General features: G+C 39.4%; 2 protein-coding genes across 2 annotated transcripts in view; both read right to left on the bottom strand.

The window, feature by feature from the left end:
- Positions 1-416: 416 nt before the first annotated feature.
- Positions 417-5461, bottom strand: bmp3 (bone morphogenetic protein 3). Its single transcript, XM_056250564.1, has 3 exons — positions 4709-5461; positions 2610-3511; positions 417-1079 (listed from the first exon to the last, which is right to left on the bottom strand). Exons 1-3 carry the CDS (start codon positions 4974-4976, stop codon positions 888-890), a joined length of 1362 nt encoding a protein of 453 aa, XP_056106539.1. The 5' UTR covers positions 4977-5461; the 3' UTR covers positions 417-887.
- Positions 5462-8294: 2833 nt separating this feature from the next.
- The window catches only part of cfap299 (cilia and flagella associated protein 299), a 90474-nt gene continuing 81231 nt past the window's right edge, over positions 8295-17537 (bottom strand). The window contains exons 5-6 of the mRNA XM_056250563.1: positions 10267-10396; positions 8295-8576 (exon numbers count right to left, since the gene is read on the bottom strand). Of these exons, the coding sequence (XP_056106538.1) occupies positions 8454-8576; positions 10267-10396 (253 nt within the window). The 3' untranslated portion in view covers positions 8295-8453. The remainder of the gene's footprint in view (positions 8577-10266; positions 10397-17537) is intronic.

Here is a 17537-nt window from a genome sequence, read left to right as displayed (position 1 = left end):
TGAAAAATTGCTCATAAAATAACATCTGGTTTCTTGACACTAGCAGTTTTCAGAGGAATGACAGAAAAATGTCCAAATGAACATTACTGAAATAGAATGCGTGCATATACATTTTGAATTCAGCTAAATGTGAGGATGCAACCTTGTATTAGTAGGTCAGACGGAAACGTCATATTTACAAAGGCAAGTATCTAAAAAAAGACCGATAAAAGAAATTGTTTACAAAATGCGATGTAACACTGTTACATGTAGGCTTGTAACAATTAACCTTTTTGGAGGAAAAAATAAAAAAAAGTATTTTACGCAGATTGAAGACATTCAAAACAGTCACCCAGATATTAAACACTGTTTTAAGCTTAATGTGGAAAACTGAATATGAACTGTAAGTAACTTATATAGGTCATCATTTCAATATAATTAAAAAAAAATTGACAAATGTAACAAAAAAAAGATATCTTTACTTTTCATTTTCCCCCAGAAGTCCACTTTATAGCAGCCATAGAATATGAACATTTAGAGTCAATCAATGCCTCTGTAGCAAAAATATAGCTATAATAATGACAGATTATACAAACTGTACAGAAACATGATGAATGACAGCAAATGTTTGTCCCCTGTAAGCTCAACTGCTGAGGTTATAGAAACATGAGAACATCCTGGTCAAACACAGACAGAGGATCTCTTCATATGTTCATATCTCAACTGATGCATGAAGCCTCCTGCTAACAGGAAGGAATTCCTTCTGGAAAAGCACTTTGCTCTTCACAATCCTTAAAGCTGTAGATAGTTCTTCAAGGGTTATGAAACGAACATCTTCAGTTTTTCTTCCAGTGCAAAAATTGGGAATCAGTTTAGGGGAGGGAGGCTGGTGGAAAAGACCAAGGCATTTACCGACAGGCACAGGAGTCCACTGTCATATTGGGGTAGACCTTAAGGACCACGTTCTTGTCTTCATCAAAGAAGAGGATGCTGAGGGAAGACATCTTCTCCGGTACACAGCAGGGCTCTGGGATGCCCGGGACCACCCCGACCGCCCGAACGATGCTCTGGATGGTCGCATGGTTTGAAGGTTTCAAAGACTGTAAGAGGTAAAAAGCTCAAGAGGTCAGAACCCATTACAGGGTTTAGGACAGCTACAGTTTGTTTTGCGATAAACCAGTGAAAGCACTAAAGGGTGTACAAATAGGTCAAAGGTTTCACAGACAAGGCTTAAACGTAGTCCCAGACTAAAATGCATGTTTGAGCTGTTTTAACTGAAAATAACTTGCGCTGACGTATCTTAAAATATGTCAGTGCCATTGTCTCAAGATGCACACCAGTAATGTTTTTTTCTTTTTCTAAGGTATGTTTATAAAAGCTACTTACATGTCCTAATTGAACCAAGGCCTAATCCTGGCTTAATATAAGCCCTGTCTATGAAACCGGGCCATTATGGATGGTTTCATGCTAATCCATCTGCATTCCAATGTCTGTGAAAGGGAAATTACTCATGCTCTCACTTTTCACAATCATTCGAAGAGCAAAGAAAAGCCTGACATGGGATGGCTATTTGCTGTTGTGATGTTTCTGTTGTTAACTAAAACTGAAACTATCAAAAATCTATTCGCTAATTGAAATAAAGCTGAGATAGAATATTTGATGAAAAACTTAAACTTAAATAATTTTGTAATAAAACAAAAACTAATAAAAATGCCATAAGCACATTACAAAATAACTAAAACCTAAACAATGAAACCTGCAAATATAAATAAAAGCTAATTCAAAATATTAATAAATACTATAATAGTATATAGACAATAGTAAAATAACACTGGCGATGTACCAATATTAACATTCTGGCCTATAACTGATAAATTGTAGATATTAAAATGCTAAAGTATCTGAATAAATTAAGAATAAAACACTAAAAACTAAATTGAATCATTTTAAAAGTGAATTTAGGAATTACAACACTATAACATACAGTATGAAAATGGATATTAATTTTTGCAAAAGATGACATTATTTCTGACATATTGTCTTATTAAATGATTTATGTTTTTAAAGATCAACTTTAAATGACTGGTAATCTATACCACCGGTAAATGATATGTGATATAACTGCTTTTTTAATCTGGAAGGAATTTAGCCACATACATTTTAGAATATGAAACAATTGGGTCTTGGTTTTCAATGATCAACTTTACTACAGAAACATAAAACTGTAGTAAAACTGAAGTATGTTTCTTAAACGGAATCATATCACAAAGGGAAAACCATTGGTGGCAATATCTAAATGGAAACAGGCAGCTTTTATGATCAAGGATGACATGAATGGTATAATAATGGAAGATGAATGAACCTCTGTGCTGCCTATGATGATTTACAGCTTTTTCTTCCACTAGGTGGTGCTTATATTTCACTTCTCTACATGCATGTATCAGTCCTTTTCCCCACTGCTCTGGTTATTTGCTCCTGGAGTTGATTGGATCACAACAGATCAGAGTGCACAACCTTTCGAAACTCATCTTGACTTTTTGCTCAATAATAATAATAAAAAGTCCAGCTTACTGATTTCAACAAAAAAAGTGTGGAATTTGAGATTTTTGTAATCATACATTAATACATACCTTTGGCATGGGGAACTGACATGACCCCGAGCAGTAGTACGCATCAAAAGACTTGGGCGAGATAATCCATTCGCTCCAGCCGATATCTGCAAAATCAACCTTTAAATATCTGCGAGCACAGTTCCTCGGCTCGTTCCATTGCTTCTTACGAGCTTTCTTAATGGTCTGCTCATCAAACTGCAGGAGAGGGTTCTTGTGCCGTGGGTTCTTGCGCGGCTTCTTGCGAGGGCGCTTTACTGGTTTGCTCTCCATTGGATCGTAAGGGCTGGTCTCATCCCATGTAGGTATCTCATAAGGGTACTCGGGGCCTGGAAGCTCATTGTTTTGTAGCGGCAGCAGGACGTTGGTGGACCGTCTGGTCCGATGTTGCGAGGAGGCACTGCGATTATGTATTTCAAGCAGATGAAGATTAGGCACCAGTCTGCTTCTGTGTCTCTGCAAGGTGGACACGACACTCTCGGGTTCGGAGATAGCCGAGTCGTTGGCGTAGACCAGAATGTAAGGAGACCTATCTGACAAGAGTTTCTTCCAAGGTTGGTGTCCTTTTGAGTCAATGTCAATGCCTATGAGAAGCTGGTCGTGATGCTTGGCTTGGTTGACAACACGAGTAATGTCTTTCCACTGCCATGATATGAAGTCCCGGTACACTGTGGAGATGTTAATGGAAAAATGGCCGATTGTTCTGGTGGTGTTATCCACAAAGCTGAAACTCCAGACATCAAGGTGAATATGACCTTGTCTTCTGAGATTATTATGGTGAGCACAGCTCTTGTGCCTTGGGCATCTGTGGCTGATGTTCTGCAGGTCACCAATGTAGTAGTGCAGCGTTGCTGAGAGAACATCCTCAGACTTGGTGAGAGAAGTGAGGTTGAAGATTTGTAACTGCTTATCATTGATGGACCCTAACAGGAAAAAAATCACACATTCAAAAAACGCATGGCGTTATCATCACTCTTTAACCAAAACATATCTCAGAAGGCAAATGACAAGCAAATGACTCTAGAGGGCGGTATGTTCACTCATCATATTCATAAGTAACTCAGTCTGGGCTTTTTTCTTTTTCTTTAGTCGTTTATAAATGTAGGTTGCACTTTTAGGGTGATTTTGTTCCAACTGCGTACAAACAACCACTAAAAGCCAAGTTGCACGAAACAATGTCATTATTAATCGCTGCAGTGTTTCCCTTTCTTCCCAGCGTCTTCACCATATTAGTGATGCGTAAATGTGCACGAAAGAGATTTATTCTGTTATTTAGATAACTAGTTTATTTTTGCGAAGTTATAACAATTAAAAATACATTACTATTTTGGTGTGGCAAGTCGCTTAATTTTAGCTAGTTTTGATGAGAAATCTGGAAACACTGGCACAATATATCATCCGAGCGTCATCGTGAGCGAAGAAGCGCAACTTCTCAACACCAGTGAGTTATGGTCATACCAGCGATTAAAGTGTATTAAACGATAATGTTTCAAACATAAAAAAAATTATTCAGTTAAATACATCAGTATCGAAATCGTTTAATTCACTTGCAAATAGCCTACTGAGGCGAACGCTCGCTTGCTTTACAATAAAGGAGCAACACGCGGTGTAAAAGTACATTGAATAACACGTAAAAGTCTGAACACTAATATCTAAAATGATTTATGAAACGCCACAGGACGATCTGTTCTTCACCTCGATCTGCTGTCTCTCAAATCTAAATCAACAGGTGTAATAGAACCAACTGCAAAACAAGCTGTCTTAAAGAGACCGTTCACTCTAAAATGAAAACTTAACAGAAGTTGGGGACTGACAGCCTCAGTCACCGTTACCATATGGGCTATGGAAAAAGATGCACTTAAAATTAATTTAAACATCTCTTTTGTGTTTGACAGACAAAAAAAACAGGTAGGACTGCAGGTTTATATATATATATATATATATATATATAGGATGAGTAAATGAAGAGAGTTCATATTTGGGTGAACTACATCTTTTGGATATGAAGCGCAAAACTGATGAACACACCAACACTTAAACTCACGTAAGAGGAGTGATGTGATATTAACGAGTACATTGCTACATTTCGTCAGCTACTACGAAATACATTTAACACCTACCCAAATGTCCTTTGAAGCCGCGGACAGTGTTGCCATCTTTGAGAGGGAATCCCGCGCTGGTGTATTTGGCGTAGAGCATCTGCATGTGTTCTGACAGCGTGTCCTGCTCGCTTTTCTTCACATGTTGCTTAGTTTGCGCTTCCACTTTTTGTTCAAACTGCACGTCTTTCGAGAAACTCATAAACGGTGTTTTAAGCACAGCACAGTATCCACCGCACAGATAACCCCATCCCAACAGGAGGATAAACAGTCGTTGACAGCGATCCATGCTGGATGTACGAGACTGTTGAAGCTGATTTAGGTGTAGTATATCAGTGCTGAATGCGTTTCCAAACTCTTGTCTTTTGAGAGGGAGAGCATCACATGGACCACAAAAATAAGGCAAAGAGATCGAGAAACATTAAAGCGGAAATTTAAACAAGATGACAATTTGGTGTGCTCAAAAAGAATAGTCCAAATGCACGTTTCCAAAGATGCAGCAGATATCACAGTCCTTGTGCAAAATGTACGAGGATGTCCGTGTGAGTTTGGTCTGCTGTTGTCCTGATGGCCAGGCTTGATTCTCGGTTTTGTGTCTGAGGGATGCTGTTCTCAGCCAATCGCGCCTCTTCCCTGCGTTCATTGAAGGTAAAGCTTGTCGCGCTGGTAATATATAGGGCTTATGGGAGCAGTCGGACAGTGTTGGGAAGTCCAAATGATTTCCGCGAATCGTTTTTTTGAACGGTTCGTTTAAAAGAACCGATTCAATAAACATATTCTTCTGTTCTTTACGTCACCACGTGCTAACATCTCGGCGAGGCATTCATTATTGCTGGCTACTAATTTTAAAGAGTTTATTGTAAGCACTGCTCCATTTGTTGAAGCATTGATCCAGCTAAGAAAAACAAATTAATTTAGAAACTAAAAATTTGCATTTACACTAACCAATAGAAACCAAAGTTCATTCACATCACTTGGTTGAAACAGTTTTTGCATTTTTAAATAGAAGCTAATTTATTAAAACCAACTCCTGTTTCAAATGCGTATTAATAAAAATCTTATGCTACAAAGCTATTCATAATTGTATCCAGAATCTTTTATTTAATTTTTGCCATAGCCTAGTTAATGAAGTAGCCTAGCCTAAACTAGCCTACTTCCCGCACCAGTGGTCAAGTCCATAGACAGTAAAAGAAATGGACAGAGCGATCTCATTGGAACTCAGTTGAGACAGTTGAAGCCCACTTTTAGAGATTTTTGAGAACTTCCGTTCCTGACGCGCAGACTCCAACCGACTCAAACTAAGCTTGATGACGTGAGCAACCTGTCTGACAGACGTTAATCTTCTAGTAGCTGTGCGTGAAAACTGCCAATGTTAATCTTGCAGAGACGGGGAACTTGAGCAAAGAGTTATTTGGCGTGAGTGAGCAGGAGTAAGTATTCCGTTGCTTTTATGGACTCATTATCTATGGGCTTCTCCCTTGACGGGACGTCCCCCCGATTGCCTGCGAGCTTCTCCTCCTGTCTGTACGGTAATTTCTGTACAGCGCGACAGAGAGTCGAGTGGTTATGACGCAATCGTTAGCCTATTTTTACTAAATCTGTTTCTACGGGGCCATAATGTAACATAGAAGGTAATGGAGCCCTTTATACATTGTCGTGTTTCTTTAGAAATAAATAATGGACAAATGGAGTCTTTAAACGCCTCAGATGTAAAGTTATTCGCTGTCAAAGTGACGCCAAAATGACTGGGAGTCAATGGAAATGCTAACGCAAGTGAAGTTCTGCTACAACATGGCGGCACCCGGCCGGCTTCAACTTCCGGTCGATGGATTACCCCCTTGGTCAAGTCAAGGTTTGGTTCCTCAGGCGGTTCTTGATTCACTGAATCAGTTGTTAACCCGTATTTTTGCGAGTCGGACTTGTCCGAAAGATTCACTTCGACCGATTCGGTTAGTAGAAAATCACTATTATTCATTCAGTCTGACTCAAGAACGAATAGTTTAGACCGGTTTTGTGAACCTTATCAATTGATTTATTGTTATTGTTGATACAGTCAGATATTATTCTTCACAAAGAGAATAATACACGTGTAGCCTTGAGAGAAGGAAAGAATCGATGAGTAGCTCTCTAGCCTCTAAAAAATACAGCACGTGAAAAATGCATTCTTTAGCCTATAGTCTCGAATGCACTTTTAGGGCATCAAAACAAACCACATACTTTTACGTCTTCATCGCACACTATTCACACCCCCAGCGGTCTCTGAGCGACTGGGTGAGTCATGTGGATCTGTGTTGTAGCCTAATGCTCGATAGTGAGGTCCGTGAAACGTCTCTCAGCAAAGCTGTGTGTCTGGGTTGACACGCTGAATGACATGGCTTATGGAGAGCATTAAAGGCTCTCTGTCCCATTTAGTTGAGCTCAATGGCGATGAGCAGACACATCCTGCACAGCAGAGTCTGATCCGGATGCTGCACCGCGTCCCCTGCGCACACCAGACCCGCGAGCACGGCTTCAATGTCCTCTGTCACGGACTCTCTTTCAGGATCATTGAGGAGGAAGTGATTGACTCCCACCCCAGACATCTGATGCCAGTGGACTTATTTTCAAGATATGATTTTGTCAGATCTGCCCGAGATGTAATTGCTGTATAGTGAGAAAATATGTGGTCTTCTGTCAATAACCTATATTTATCATGTTTTATAATGTCCCACTAAACTCCCTTAGTCCACTTTAGGATAAGAACCCAGATTTTCACAAGCACATCTGCTATGTTGATTTGTAGGTGTATGAATGAGCTGTGCCGTTGTGAGGGACTGAAGTGGGCAGTTTCATCACACTGCCACTCCACCACATGAATAAGGACTGTGGCCTGTTAAGTAAAACAGTTATGAATGTGGGTGAATCACCACCCACTTCTTGAGCCCTCATCCTGGTGATTAAACAGAATTTATATATATTAATTCTAGCATGGGTTAAGTTTTGTTTAACTTAGTAGTGTGACATTCCTATTTGTTAATTGGCATTTTGTAAACTTTTGGCCAACAGTAAACTAACTATTGAAGTACCACAATGGCACCAACAAGTACCATGAGCCACCACAATAGCAATATCTTGTTGTCTCCTTTTTGTAAATTCTCAAAGACAGAATTATTGACTGATGGATATCTAATGCCGGAACTCTCTGCAATATCTTAGGATCTGAAATCATGTGGAATGGGTGTCCTTGTCTACTTCATGGAGTGTTTGGCAGCTTTTAGTCAAAAGCAGTCGAGGGGACATGAAAGAACCCCCATGTTTCTAAAGGGCTTTATCTTTGATTTGTTCAGACAAACAGAGGAGTTGTTTTAGATAAGAATACAATACAAAGCTCAGGTTCCCAAGTAAGTGACTGCAGCATCAGACATTATCTGAAAGCTATGTCACTAAGTGCCTCAAACGTGTGATTGCAGACGATAATGGCAACAGTGGTTAATAGAAATAAAAATAGCTCGACAAAAAAAAAAATCAGTACATTTTTATTCAAATGTCTTTAAATATTTAATATAATGAACAAGTCAGTTTATCAAGATAGCAAGATTTTTTATTATTTAAAAAAAATAATAATAATAGTGGACCCTAAAGATCAAAACACACAGCTCTACCATTCATAACATCCAGATGCTGTGCACAATATGAAGTCAAAATTATTATGAAATACTTACAGATTAAAACTGTTTATATGTAGATGAAATTAGTGGCTCCACTAATTTTAATTTTTATAATACATTTAATTGGAGAGTGGTGCACAGGAACTGGTCGCGGGTTTTCTGGTGACGTGGTCATAAATTACAACATGTACATATAGGTCAGATCGGACAGGAGTTCGGATGAAGCTATCACCAGGTATTGCCTGTTGGGTTAAAGAAATAGTAATTAGGATTAAACTGATTATTTTTAAGATAGAAATTTTAACAATTTTATTTATTGAAGAATTCTTGCTACATCAGTTCAAATCTAATTCAGTAGAAGACCACAACTGGATCTTCTATAGTAAGTTTAAATGGTGGCCAACCTTGGAGGAATAAATCTCACAAGTTATATTCGAGAAAACATTATTCACTGCTCTAATTAGTATTTTCACACTGATCTTTAACAGACATGGTGCTACCCATTTAATTATATTTAATTAATATATACAGTATATACATTTTCAAAAGAACCCACAACACAGAATTTCTATATTAAATGCCATCTATATTAAATGCCTATTTATATTACTGAAGTTGAGAAAAAATATATATATATTGCAGTATAAGTGTGATTTGATGTTTAAACATGAGTCTGGGTGTGACTTTAATATATGGACTCCACAGGGTGCCTCCACCAAGAATAAATACGATCTTAACCCAGCTGGGATCCATTATTAAAGAGTAGGCTAACTGTTTTAGAAGATTTAGGTTTACATTCATTCTATGTATTTACTGTTCATCAAACTTGTCTGGGCTAACATACCAATTTTGTTTAGAGCCAGGATAAATGCAAACATATGCTGAACATTCCCCCCAAAAATGAAATAAAGCAAACGAAAAGCATTAGCTGTTGATTTATAAGGATTGGTTATCAAACTAAACCACCAACAGCTTCTTTGGAGGGATAACAATTTCCTTCAAAAGCAAACAAAACCCAAAGAAGAATAATTTGGGTTTAAAATTTTGAAATGACACCGGCTGTATCTAACAAGGGCAATAAAACAAACAAACAAACAAACAAACAAACAAACAAACAAACAAACAAACTTACAAATCAAATCTAGGCTTTAAAATGCCATGGTTTCGCCAGTTTGTATGAAGGAATGCATCCACATGGGCAATGAGGTCATGCCTGGTGGGGGCCTGAGGTTGGATTCTGGGTGCACAGGCGGTTTCAGTGTCTGGGTTCCTTAGCCTCCCCTCGTTTTTAATAGCCGGCCTGGTCGGGGTGTGCTCGACCACAGGCAATACTCGCCTCTGCCATCTCGCCCTCAACGAGGCAGCCTGGGCGAGTTTGTGTTCAAAGAGGTCGGTCTGCAGCGTTGCCTCTTTTCTAAAATAGCATGCACTCATAGCTCCTGGGCACAAAGGCAAAAAAAATTGTGGCACAGGTTCCAGGACTGAATTTCGCGGTTCGTTCTAACCCACTCTGACGGATATTTCGAGAGATTGGAACAAAAATGCTACCCAGGTGCAACAATACAATCTCCACTTCACAAGGAGGCTATTTGATATCACGAAAGAACGGTTTCACAAAAATTTGAACATGGGATGACTCTTGATCATTGCTGTTATGCTTTTTTATGTGTGCAAGATAATAAATTTGTCTTAATAAACCTCATTAACTGATTAGACACTACATCTAATAGTAGTACAGAGAAAATTCAATGTTCCTGTTTAAATCTTAAGTCTTCAGTCTTGAGTTATTCATTGAACCAATACTCAATTTAACGTAGTTCAGGTGTTTATTTACTCATGGATGTTAAATGAGAGCTAAAACACGACTGAAAGAGGTCAGCACTCTCTGTTTACCAGTGTATCACATGTTCTGCTCGTATCAAACATGCTCACCTCTGGGTCAACATTCAAGATTTTCGTGTCGTTCCTGCACTGGAAGAGCAGACCGCTTGGATTCTCTGTGATTACCTCGTAGTTTGAGCTGGTATTATATTCGGCCACCTGTGTTCCCCAGTTGTAGAAGCTGAAAAAAGTTAGGGTTAATATGTTTAGAATAGTTTAGAGATATTAAAATGCATGACTTAACATTTTTGACAAAAAAACACAGTATAGGGTAGCAGTATAGGGATCGCGTGACGTCACGCCATTTGGAGCAGCCATCTTGACGGAATAGAAAATGCTAAACCGCCGGTGAAAATACAGCTCGTCGCGAAATATTCCTATCATGCCCGAGCGATGCTGTGCATTTGGATGCGATCAGATACGTGATAATACAAAAGGAATATCTTTATACCATATCCCAAAGAAACAAAACGGAGAAACAAGTGGTTGGAGGCAATAAACAGGCAAAACGCATACCGGTACATGCATTCCTAGATCAGTTAATTCGTTTGGCGTATAATTATCACATTACATTCTTTCGTTTTCAAATACCAAAAGCTGATCTTGTATTTTATTTGACACTTCTTATAAATCGTTAGAAACACAGGTTGAGGCAACAGTCTCAATGACAGTTTATCATACAGTGACAGTCAGTGATAAGTATAAAAAAGTATATAAGCATAGGCTATTATTTTGTTTTTCTTGGATCAAACTAGATTAAACAAATTCATTAAAGATACACTTAATCTTGTTAGTGATTTTGTTTTGTGTTCTTCCCTGTAAACTCAGTTTAAAAATTATTACAGGTACTATAATTTAGTGATAAAAATACATTGACCAACCTATGCGGTGATGATTGAAAAATCATTTTCTTGAAATGAAGCTCCTGTGTGATGGGAAATGAATAAGGTAGCTGTAATGTCACCGAACTCAATGTCAGGAAGTTTTTCTACACATTTAATGCCTGTAAAAAGAACTTGTGGTGCTTCATATGGATATATGATTCCGAATTCCTTTATCTTCCTCTTGTATATTTATTTTTGTGATGCTAATAATAAGTGCGATGACATGACGTGGTGGGGGAAAAAATCGATTCTGTTCAGTATCGAGATATTTTGCACCATGATTTTGCGCATGCAATTATATCAATACTGTAGCGCAAAGTATTGCAATATTTAGGCTAATTATACTAATAATCATATTATTAGTATAATATACCAATAATATATATTACCCACGGCAATGGATCTATGAGTAGCCGACGGATGTATTCCGTCAAAATGGCTGACACGCGGCTAGGGGTCACGTGACTGGGAGATCCCTATAGATGAAAGGCTTTGCTGAATATAGTGAAAAATATTAACTATAAAGTAAAAAAAGTTCACCTGACAAAATGTCAGGATATGTCTTGTGTGCTATTCCAGTTTGATAAAACATGCACTTAGAACACCAGGTGTTAAGTTGTATATAAGGAATTATAAGAACAATCATGCTCTTGACATTTAGAATTACATTAATAGTGGCCTTACATGTACCTCTTTGCATGTAATTCAGAAGATCTTTTTACACGTTTCTAAAAATGTCTAATGACTGAAAGCAAACTATGGATGCAGAACAAAAAAATGGAAATAATACACTATTAGTTTTCTATATGCCTTCTAAGTCTAACTCAATTGGCAAAGTTTAACTGACAGCTATTAAATGTGTAGAGCACAAATCGCAAGACATAAGGACTTTTTGGTGTAGGGAACCAGAAAGGCAGGTGCATGCACGTTAAACAATTATAAGATATATATATTTTTTACAGTTTTTTCAGTTTCATTGCATAGGCAAATGTACACTATAAGAACAGTCTGTAAAATAGGGCACATGTACTGTGTTAATATGAAGGAATTTTTAATTTTCCAAATAGATTTTTCACAGGTGTTTTACCCATATTTTGAATTAGGCTACACATCGCATTGCTTTCTAGGGCTAAAGGAAATTTCCGTAAACTTAACAGACAATATCTCGGAAGAAAATTACCAGTACCTTTTTTCGTTTTTCTACAAATTTTTTCTCCATTTTTCCACGTGAAATTCTTAAAGGGAAGGCTTGTTACTTTGAAAGTTAGCCATTTTACTATTTTAGCCTTTGGCATGCTTGTTGGACAGACGTTTCACTGACATATCCGTTTCCCTCTAACTGAATACAGAGACTCTGGGACATTTATTTGAATATGTTCAATAATAGATGTCCAACTTCAAAAATCTGCATTCACACTTGAGCTTCTACTAAACTTTCAAGACATTCCAGGGCTAAAGAAAAACTTTCTCAAAGCTACAACCAAAAATTCCTCTGTCCACACTGATCAATGTAAAGATTGAGAACCAGCAGGCCACTCAAAATGGCAGTGAGAATAGATATAAATGTATTTAATGCAGGCAATGAGAAATAGTGAAAAAAGAGACTGTCTGGCCTGTGTTCGTGGTTCTCATAATAAGCTCAACTGCTGGAAAACAGCTGCTTTGCAGAAAAAGAAATCTAAATGTCACACTCTGAGGCAGTGAGGGTTGCTCCAATGGACCTCAGCTTTTCCCAAGCAGTAGTTTGTGGTCCAAGAACAAAGCTGGACTTTGGGGAGAGGCACTTTATGAATCCGAGGGAGAGGCACATGGATGCAAGAGCATTTTATTCTCCGTTGTGATAACACTGTGGACGTAAGCCAGCGCTCTATACGTTTAGTATTGCTGCAATGCTACTTAACAGTCCAGAACTCCTTATAAACAGCATCTGTAAAATGTTTATGACCTTAACCTCAACGATATAAATCATTAAACAATCTTATATGCAAAATAAAAAAACCTTTTGAGATATGATCCTCATTTGGTTGATTTCAAGCTAGGGACGATTTGGTTTAGTAGCAATCCCTGGTTCAGTATAAAGTCAGTATAAAGACACTTGGATTTTTGCATGAGAGTAAAATATTTTATGGATACTAGGATTATCGAATAAATCCATAATAAGTCTAGATTAATCAGGGATTAATGTCATTGTGGTGTTAAGTATTTATAGAACTGAAAATACGTTATTAAGTCCTTAAAAACACAGGAAGACAGTTGCCGGTCTCCCTGCAAGGCTTGCCCTAGATCAGCCCTTCTTTACACACCCAAAAAAGAACACGATTAAAGTCAATTTTTCCAGTGCTCAGTAGGCCCATTCTATGGCTTTACGATCTTGAAATATCTCCAGTTTATAAAAATGTATTACATATGGCTCTGTGTGTAAGAGAGAGAACGCATGATGGAAAGACAGCTCAAACTTCTCTGTCCGCCATTTCCTGTCAAGGTGACCAGAAACCATGGTGCTAGTCACCAAAGCAAACAAAATTGTGCTTGAAATGAAAAGACTAGCTAACAAGATGTAAATAAAATGTAATGGTCTGAATCAAACATCCTCGCAGGGTCTCCGCTTGGCATTTTGCATCACAGGAAAGACTTCCTTCGGTTGCCATCGGAGTGACTACCGTCACGGTAAACATGGCAGACCCACAAAAAGACAAAGATTCTGTGGAGAAATACAGTGATGCATGAAATAACAAGTTTAGCCGTTATTCTGTTTGCCTTTTGGATCAAACTTTCTAGTCCTACATGGATTTTTCTTCACAAAAAAATGGAAAGTCTTAATTTTTCTTCACTCCATATGGTTTGTGACATATACAAAATGTAAAACTTTGTGAGGGACTTAGAAGCAAGGATGCATATTCACTTCCTCCTTTTTAAAATAAGGTTTGACAGCATTTTCTGTGTCTATTTATACTGAAACGCCATATAGCAATTAGCATTTTTGGGTTGACCACTTTTATGCAATGGTAAACCACTTACTTTTGGTCGAAGAAACAGGACAGATGTGAGATATTTTAACAGAGAACATGAAAAGATGGGCAGAAAAATGCTCCAGAGCCTTTCCATTTTCGAGTCACAGGAAGCGGGAAGACCGACTTGGGCTCTCTGAGTATTTGGTCTATCTGAGCATTTGGTCTATTTGTTTTGTGATTTGCAACCTGCCTCATTTGGACATGTTCTTTGGCAATTTTGGTCCCATATTGTCTCGACAGACATCACCAGGTGATGAATGTTTGCTTAATGAAATGCGTGAAATGCTTAATATGCATAGTGCAGCTGGCACCCCACCCACACTAACTTACCAACGTGTGAAAAACCAGGGCTTTGTGGAAACAATTATCGTTCTGTTAATGATAGGTCTACATCTTTACCATTACACTATAAAACAGACAGAGAGAAAAGGATGTTTGTGTACGGCAGTGCTCCATGGTTACCAAACTAAAGCCTGATGGAGTGTTTTAAAAATGTTTTTAAAATCCATCAGCTGTAACTCTATGGATCAACGAGAAAGCGAATAGTCCAGTTTGTAAACTAGAATTAGTGAGAAATCTGTAAATGTGCCATTCAATATAACCAAAGAAAGCACCAAGTCTTTCCTATATAAATCTATATCTATCTATCTATCCATCCATCCATCCATCCATCCATCCATCCATCCATCTTTTTTTAGTTAATTTCACTTTTGTCAGCCGGTTTAAAAATTCTCTACATTGAAAAGAATGTGATTGTCCTCAGCTGGTGGCCATGACTTTTGTACTCTATATTTTTGTGGTGAGGCAGTCAAAGTCTGTCAGCTGTAGTGTGGATTCATGCATCTGTACGGGAAGAACACAGCATCTGCTCCATCTTAGTGGCAACCACAAGCACTGCCTTTTATTGTTCCCGTGAGAAGGATGGTGGAGGAAAGAGAGAACACAGAAAGAGAGAAAAACGTGACTAAAAGAGAAATAGGGAGTGAAAGAGAAATGGGGCGGAGAGTACACAGGAAATGAGAATGCTTATGCTGTAGTGTACTTCCTTTAATTCCTTTGATTAGATAATGTGCTGTGGCAGTTAGGATGTGGATATACAAACACAAACATATCTGTATGTATTAAACATAGACTGCAGACTGCAGTCTTTCATCACATTATTTTATTACAGTTTTTCTCAGTCGCTTTGGTACATTTCTCAGATCAGAATTGAAATTCTCAAAACTACCTGTTCAATCTTCACATCATTGTGTCACTTATGCACATCAAAAAAGCAGTTTCTAATTTCTTTGAACAAGTTGCAAATGCTTTGGTACATCCATGCAAATGATTATGTACAATTCTCTGCTGTTTCCTACATTATCAATTGCTTATGTCATGTTGATCAAAATGTATTATAATGGGTCTCTGTTGAATTGTCTCACCCCCCACAACATTTAGGCATTAGTTCATAGCATAAGTCTTTACATGCAACATGGTTGAACAAGTTGTCATAATCAATCACATACTGGCTTTTGCAGGAAATCTATGGTGTTTTGCTATTTGTACTAATTGTTTTGAGAAATGCACTTACTGTTTTACAAATGTCGAGGATGATTCGAGAAATGTACCATAGAAAAACGGTAATATTTATTTGGGGTTCACAGTTTTATATGTCCTGTTTTGGCAGAGTGGGCAAGGCATTCATGGGAGTGCACACCTAATGGAGAACACAAATTTTTGTTATATAAAATGTGTATGTTCAAGTTTTATCCGACCTGGTCCATGTAACGCTTCACAATTCAGTTCCCTTTCGAGGGAACTCGCGATGCGTCAACGGCGCTTTGGGAACGCCCCCAGCGTGAAAGCGTCTGAAGCATCTATGTCAACTAGTCCAATGGAAAGAATGAGCGTCACGGGCGGGTGACGTCATGACCAGGAAGAGATAAAAGCGCATCCGGTGCAAACTGGCATTAGCTTCTGTTGCCTCAGCAAGCGATCTGTGTCACTCTGTCTCTGTCTATTTATTGTTGTCTGTTCGATATATATTTGGAAAGAGTTATGGCGAAACAAGTCTACAAACAGTGTGCTTCTCCCTGCCCGCGTTATTTAACGGGTGGGGATACACACAAGCTTTGTGTGATTTGTTTGGGAGTGGAGCATGCGGTTTCAGCCTTCGAGGGGGCTGAATGCCAGCATTGCAAGATGCTTCCGCTTCGCATGCTCCGCTCCCGCCTGTCACTGTTTGATGAAAGTGGCCAGGCTCGCGATCCTCAGGGTGCAGGACCCGCTGTTGCTGAGGCAACACGGAGAATGCATTCCTGGGGATCGCAAAAGGATCTTTCGGAGGGGTTGGAGATGGGTCTGAGGGCCTTTTCTCCTTCCTTACCCGGAAGATCCAGTGCTCTCCCCCCGGTGTTGGAAGCCCGCTCAGCGGCTTCTTCCGCCCGGGGAGAGAGCCCGCCATTGCTTCAGTGCTCTTCCCCTGAGGAGGTTGATGTACTAAGCATGACGAGTGAAAGCACACACATGGGGGAAGGAGATTCGCCACCTCTTTCTCCAGCATATGAGGAGGTGGTGGAGGTGATAACTCGTGCGGTTGATAAATTACATATTGATTGGCCAGCCTAGAAAAGGGGCGATCGTTCCAAAAGCAAGTTAGACGAGCGCTTCCTAACATCTAGTGTTTCACCTCCACCACGAGGCCTTCCCTTTTTCCACGATCTTCACAGTGAGCTGTCTAGATCGTGGAATAAGCCATACTCGTCACGTCTTTTCAGCCCTCAAGTTCATTTATATTCAAGTATAAGAGGGTTGAAAGAGTATGGATATGAGTCGATGCCCCGGGCTGAACAGACTCTCGCAAGTTATCTGTCGCCCGGTCCAGCATCGTCTCTGAAGGCCTCGGCTTTGCCCACCAAGCCCCTAAAGACAACATCTAATTTGTTGGGCAAAGCGTATACGGCAGCAGGTTAAGCCGGAGCATGTCTTCATATGATGGAAGTGCTCCAGGCTTACCAAGCTGACCTGCTGGGGGATTTGGATAGGAGTGAGGGAGTTGGGCCCGATGAGGTTCGTGAACTTCGTCGGGCCACAGATTTGTCTCTCAGGGCTACAAAGGAGACCGCCAGAGCAATTGGGCGGTCTATGGCAGCCCTTGTAGCCACTGAGAGGCATCTCTGGTTGAATCTCGCTGAGATTAAGGAGAAAGATAGACCGTTTCTCCTCGATGCTCCGATTGAACCGTCTGGTCTCTTCGGCGACGCAGTTAACGCGGTCGTCGACAGATTCCAGGAAGCTAAGAAGTAATCGGAGGCATTTAAAAAAAAATCTCCCTCGTCGTGTCCAACCCCCTGGGGCTGCTGGGCGTGAGCAGTCCCAGCCGTCAAGCTCCTCATATCGTGCGCAACAGAAAGAGAGTGTTGCGTCTCGTGCACCTCCACACAAA

Source organism: Rhinichthys klamathensis, unplaced genomic scaffold (assembly GCF_029890125.1).
Source record: "Rhinichthys klamathensis goyatoka isolate OS25496 unplaced genomic scaffold, OSU_Roscu_1.1 h1tg000071l_1, whole genome shotgun sequence".
In the NCBI taxonomy this organism is placed as follows: Eukaryota; Metazoa; Chordata; class Actinopteri; order Cypriniformes; family Leuciscidae; genus Rhinichthys; species Rhinichthys klamathensis.
The sequence above is the reverse complement of the archived record's forward strand: the minus strand, read 5'-3'. Positions and strand labels throughout refer to the sequence as shown.

Bases quoted from the DNA above. Each gene is read 5' to 3' on its own strand.
- bmp3 (XM_056250564.1), bottom strand. From the start codon at position 4,976: ATGGATCGCTGTCAACGACTGTTTATCCTCCTGTTGGGATGGGGTTAT. The intron at 3,512-4,708 runs GTAGGTGTTAAA...TTTTCCTGTTAG, and splicing joins CGGCTTCAAAGGACATTTGG to GGTCCATCAATGATAAGCAG. The intron at 1,080-2,609 runs GTATGTATTAAT...TACCTCTTACAG, and splicing joins GTCAGTTCCCCATGCCAAAG to TCTTTGAAACCTTCAAACCA.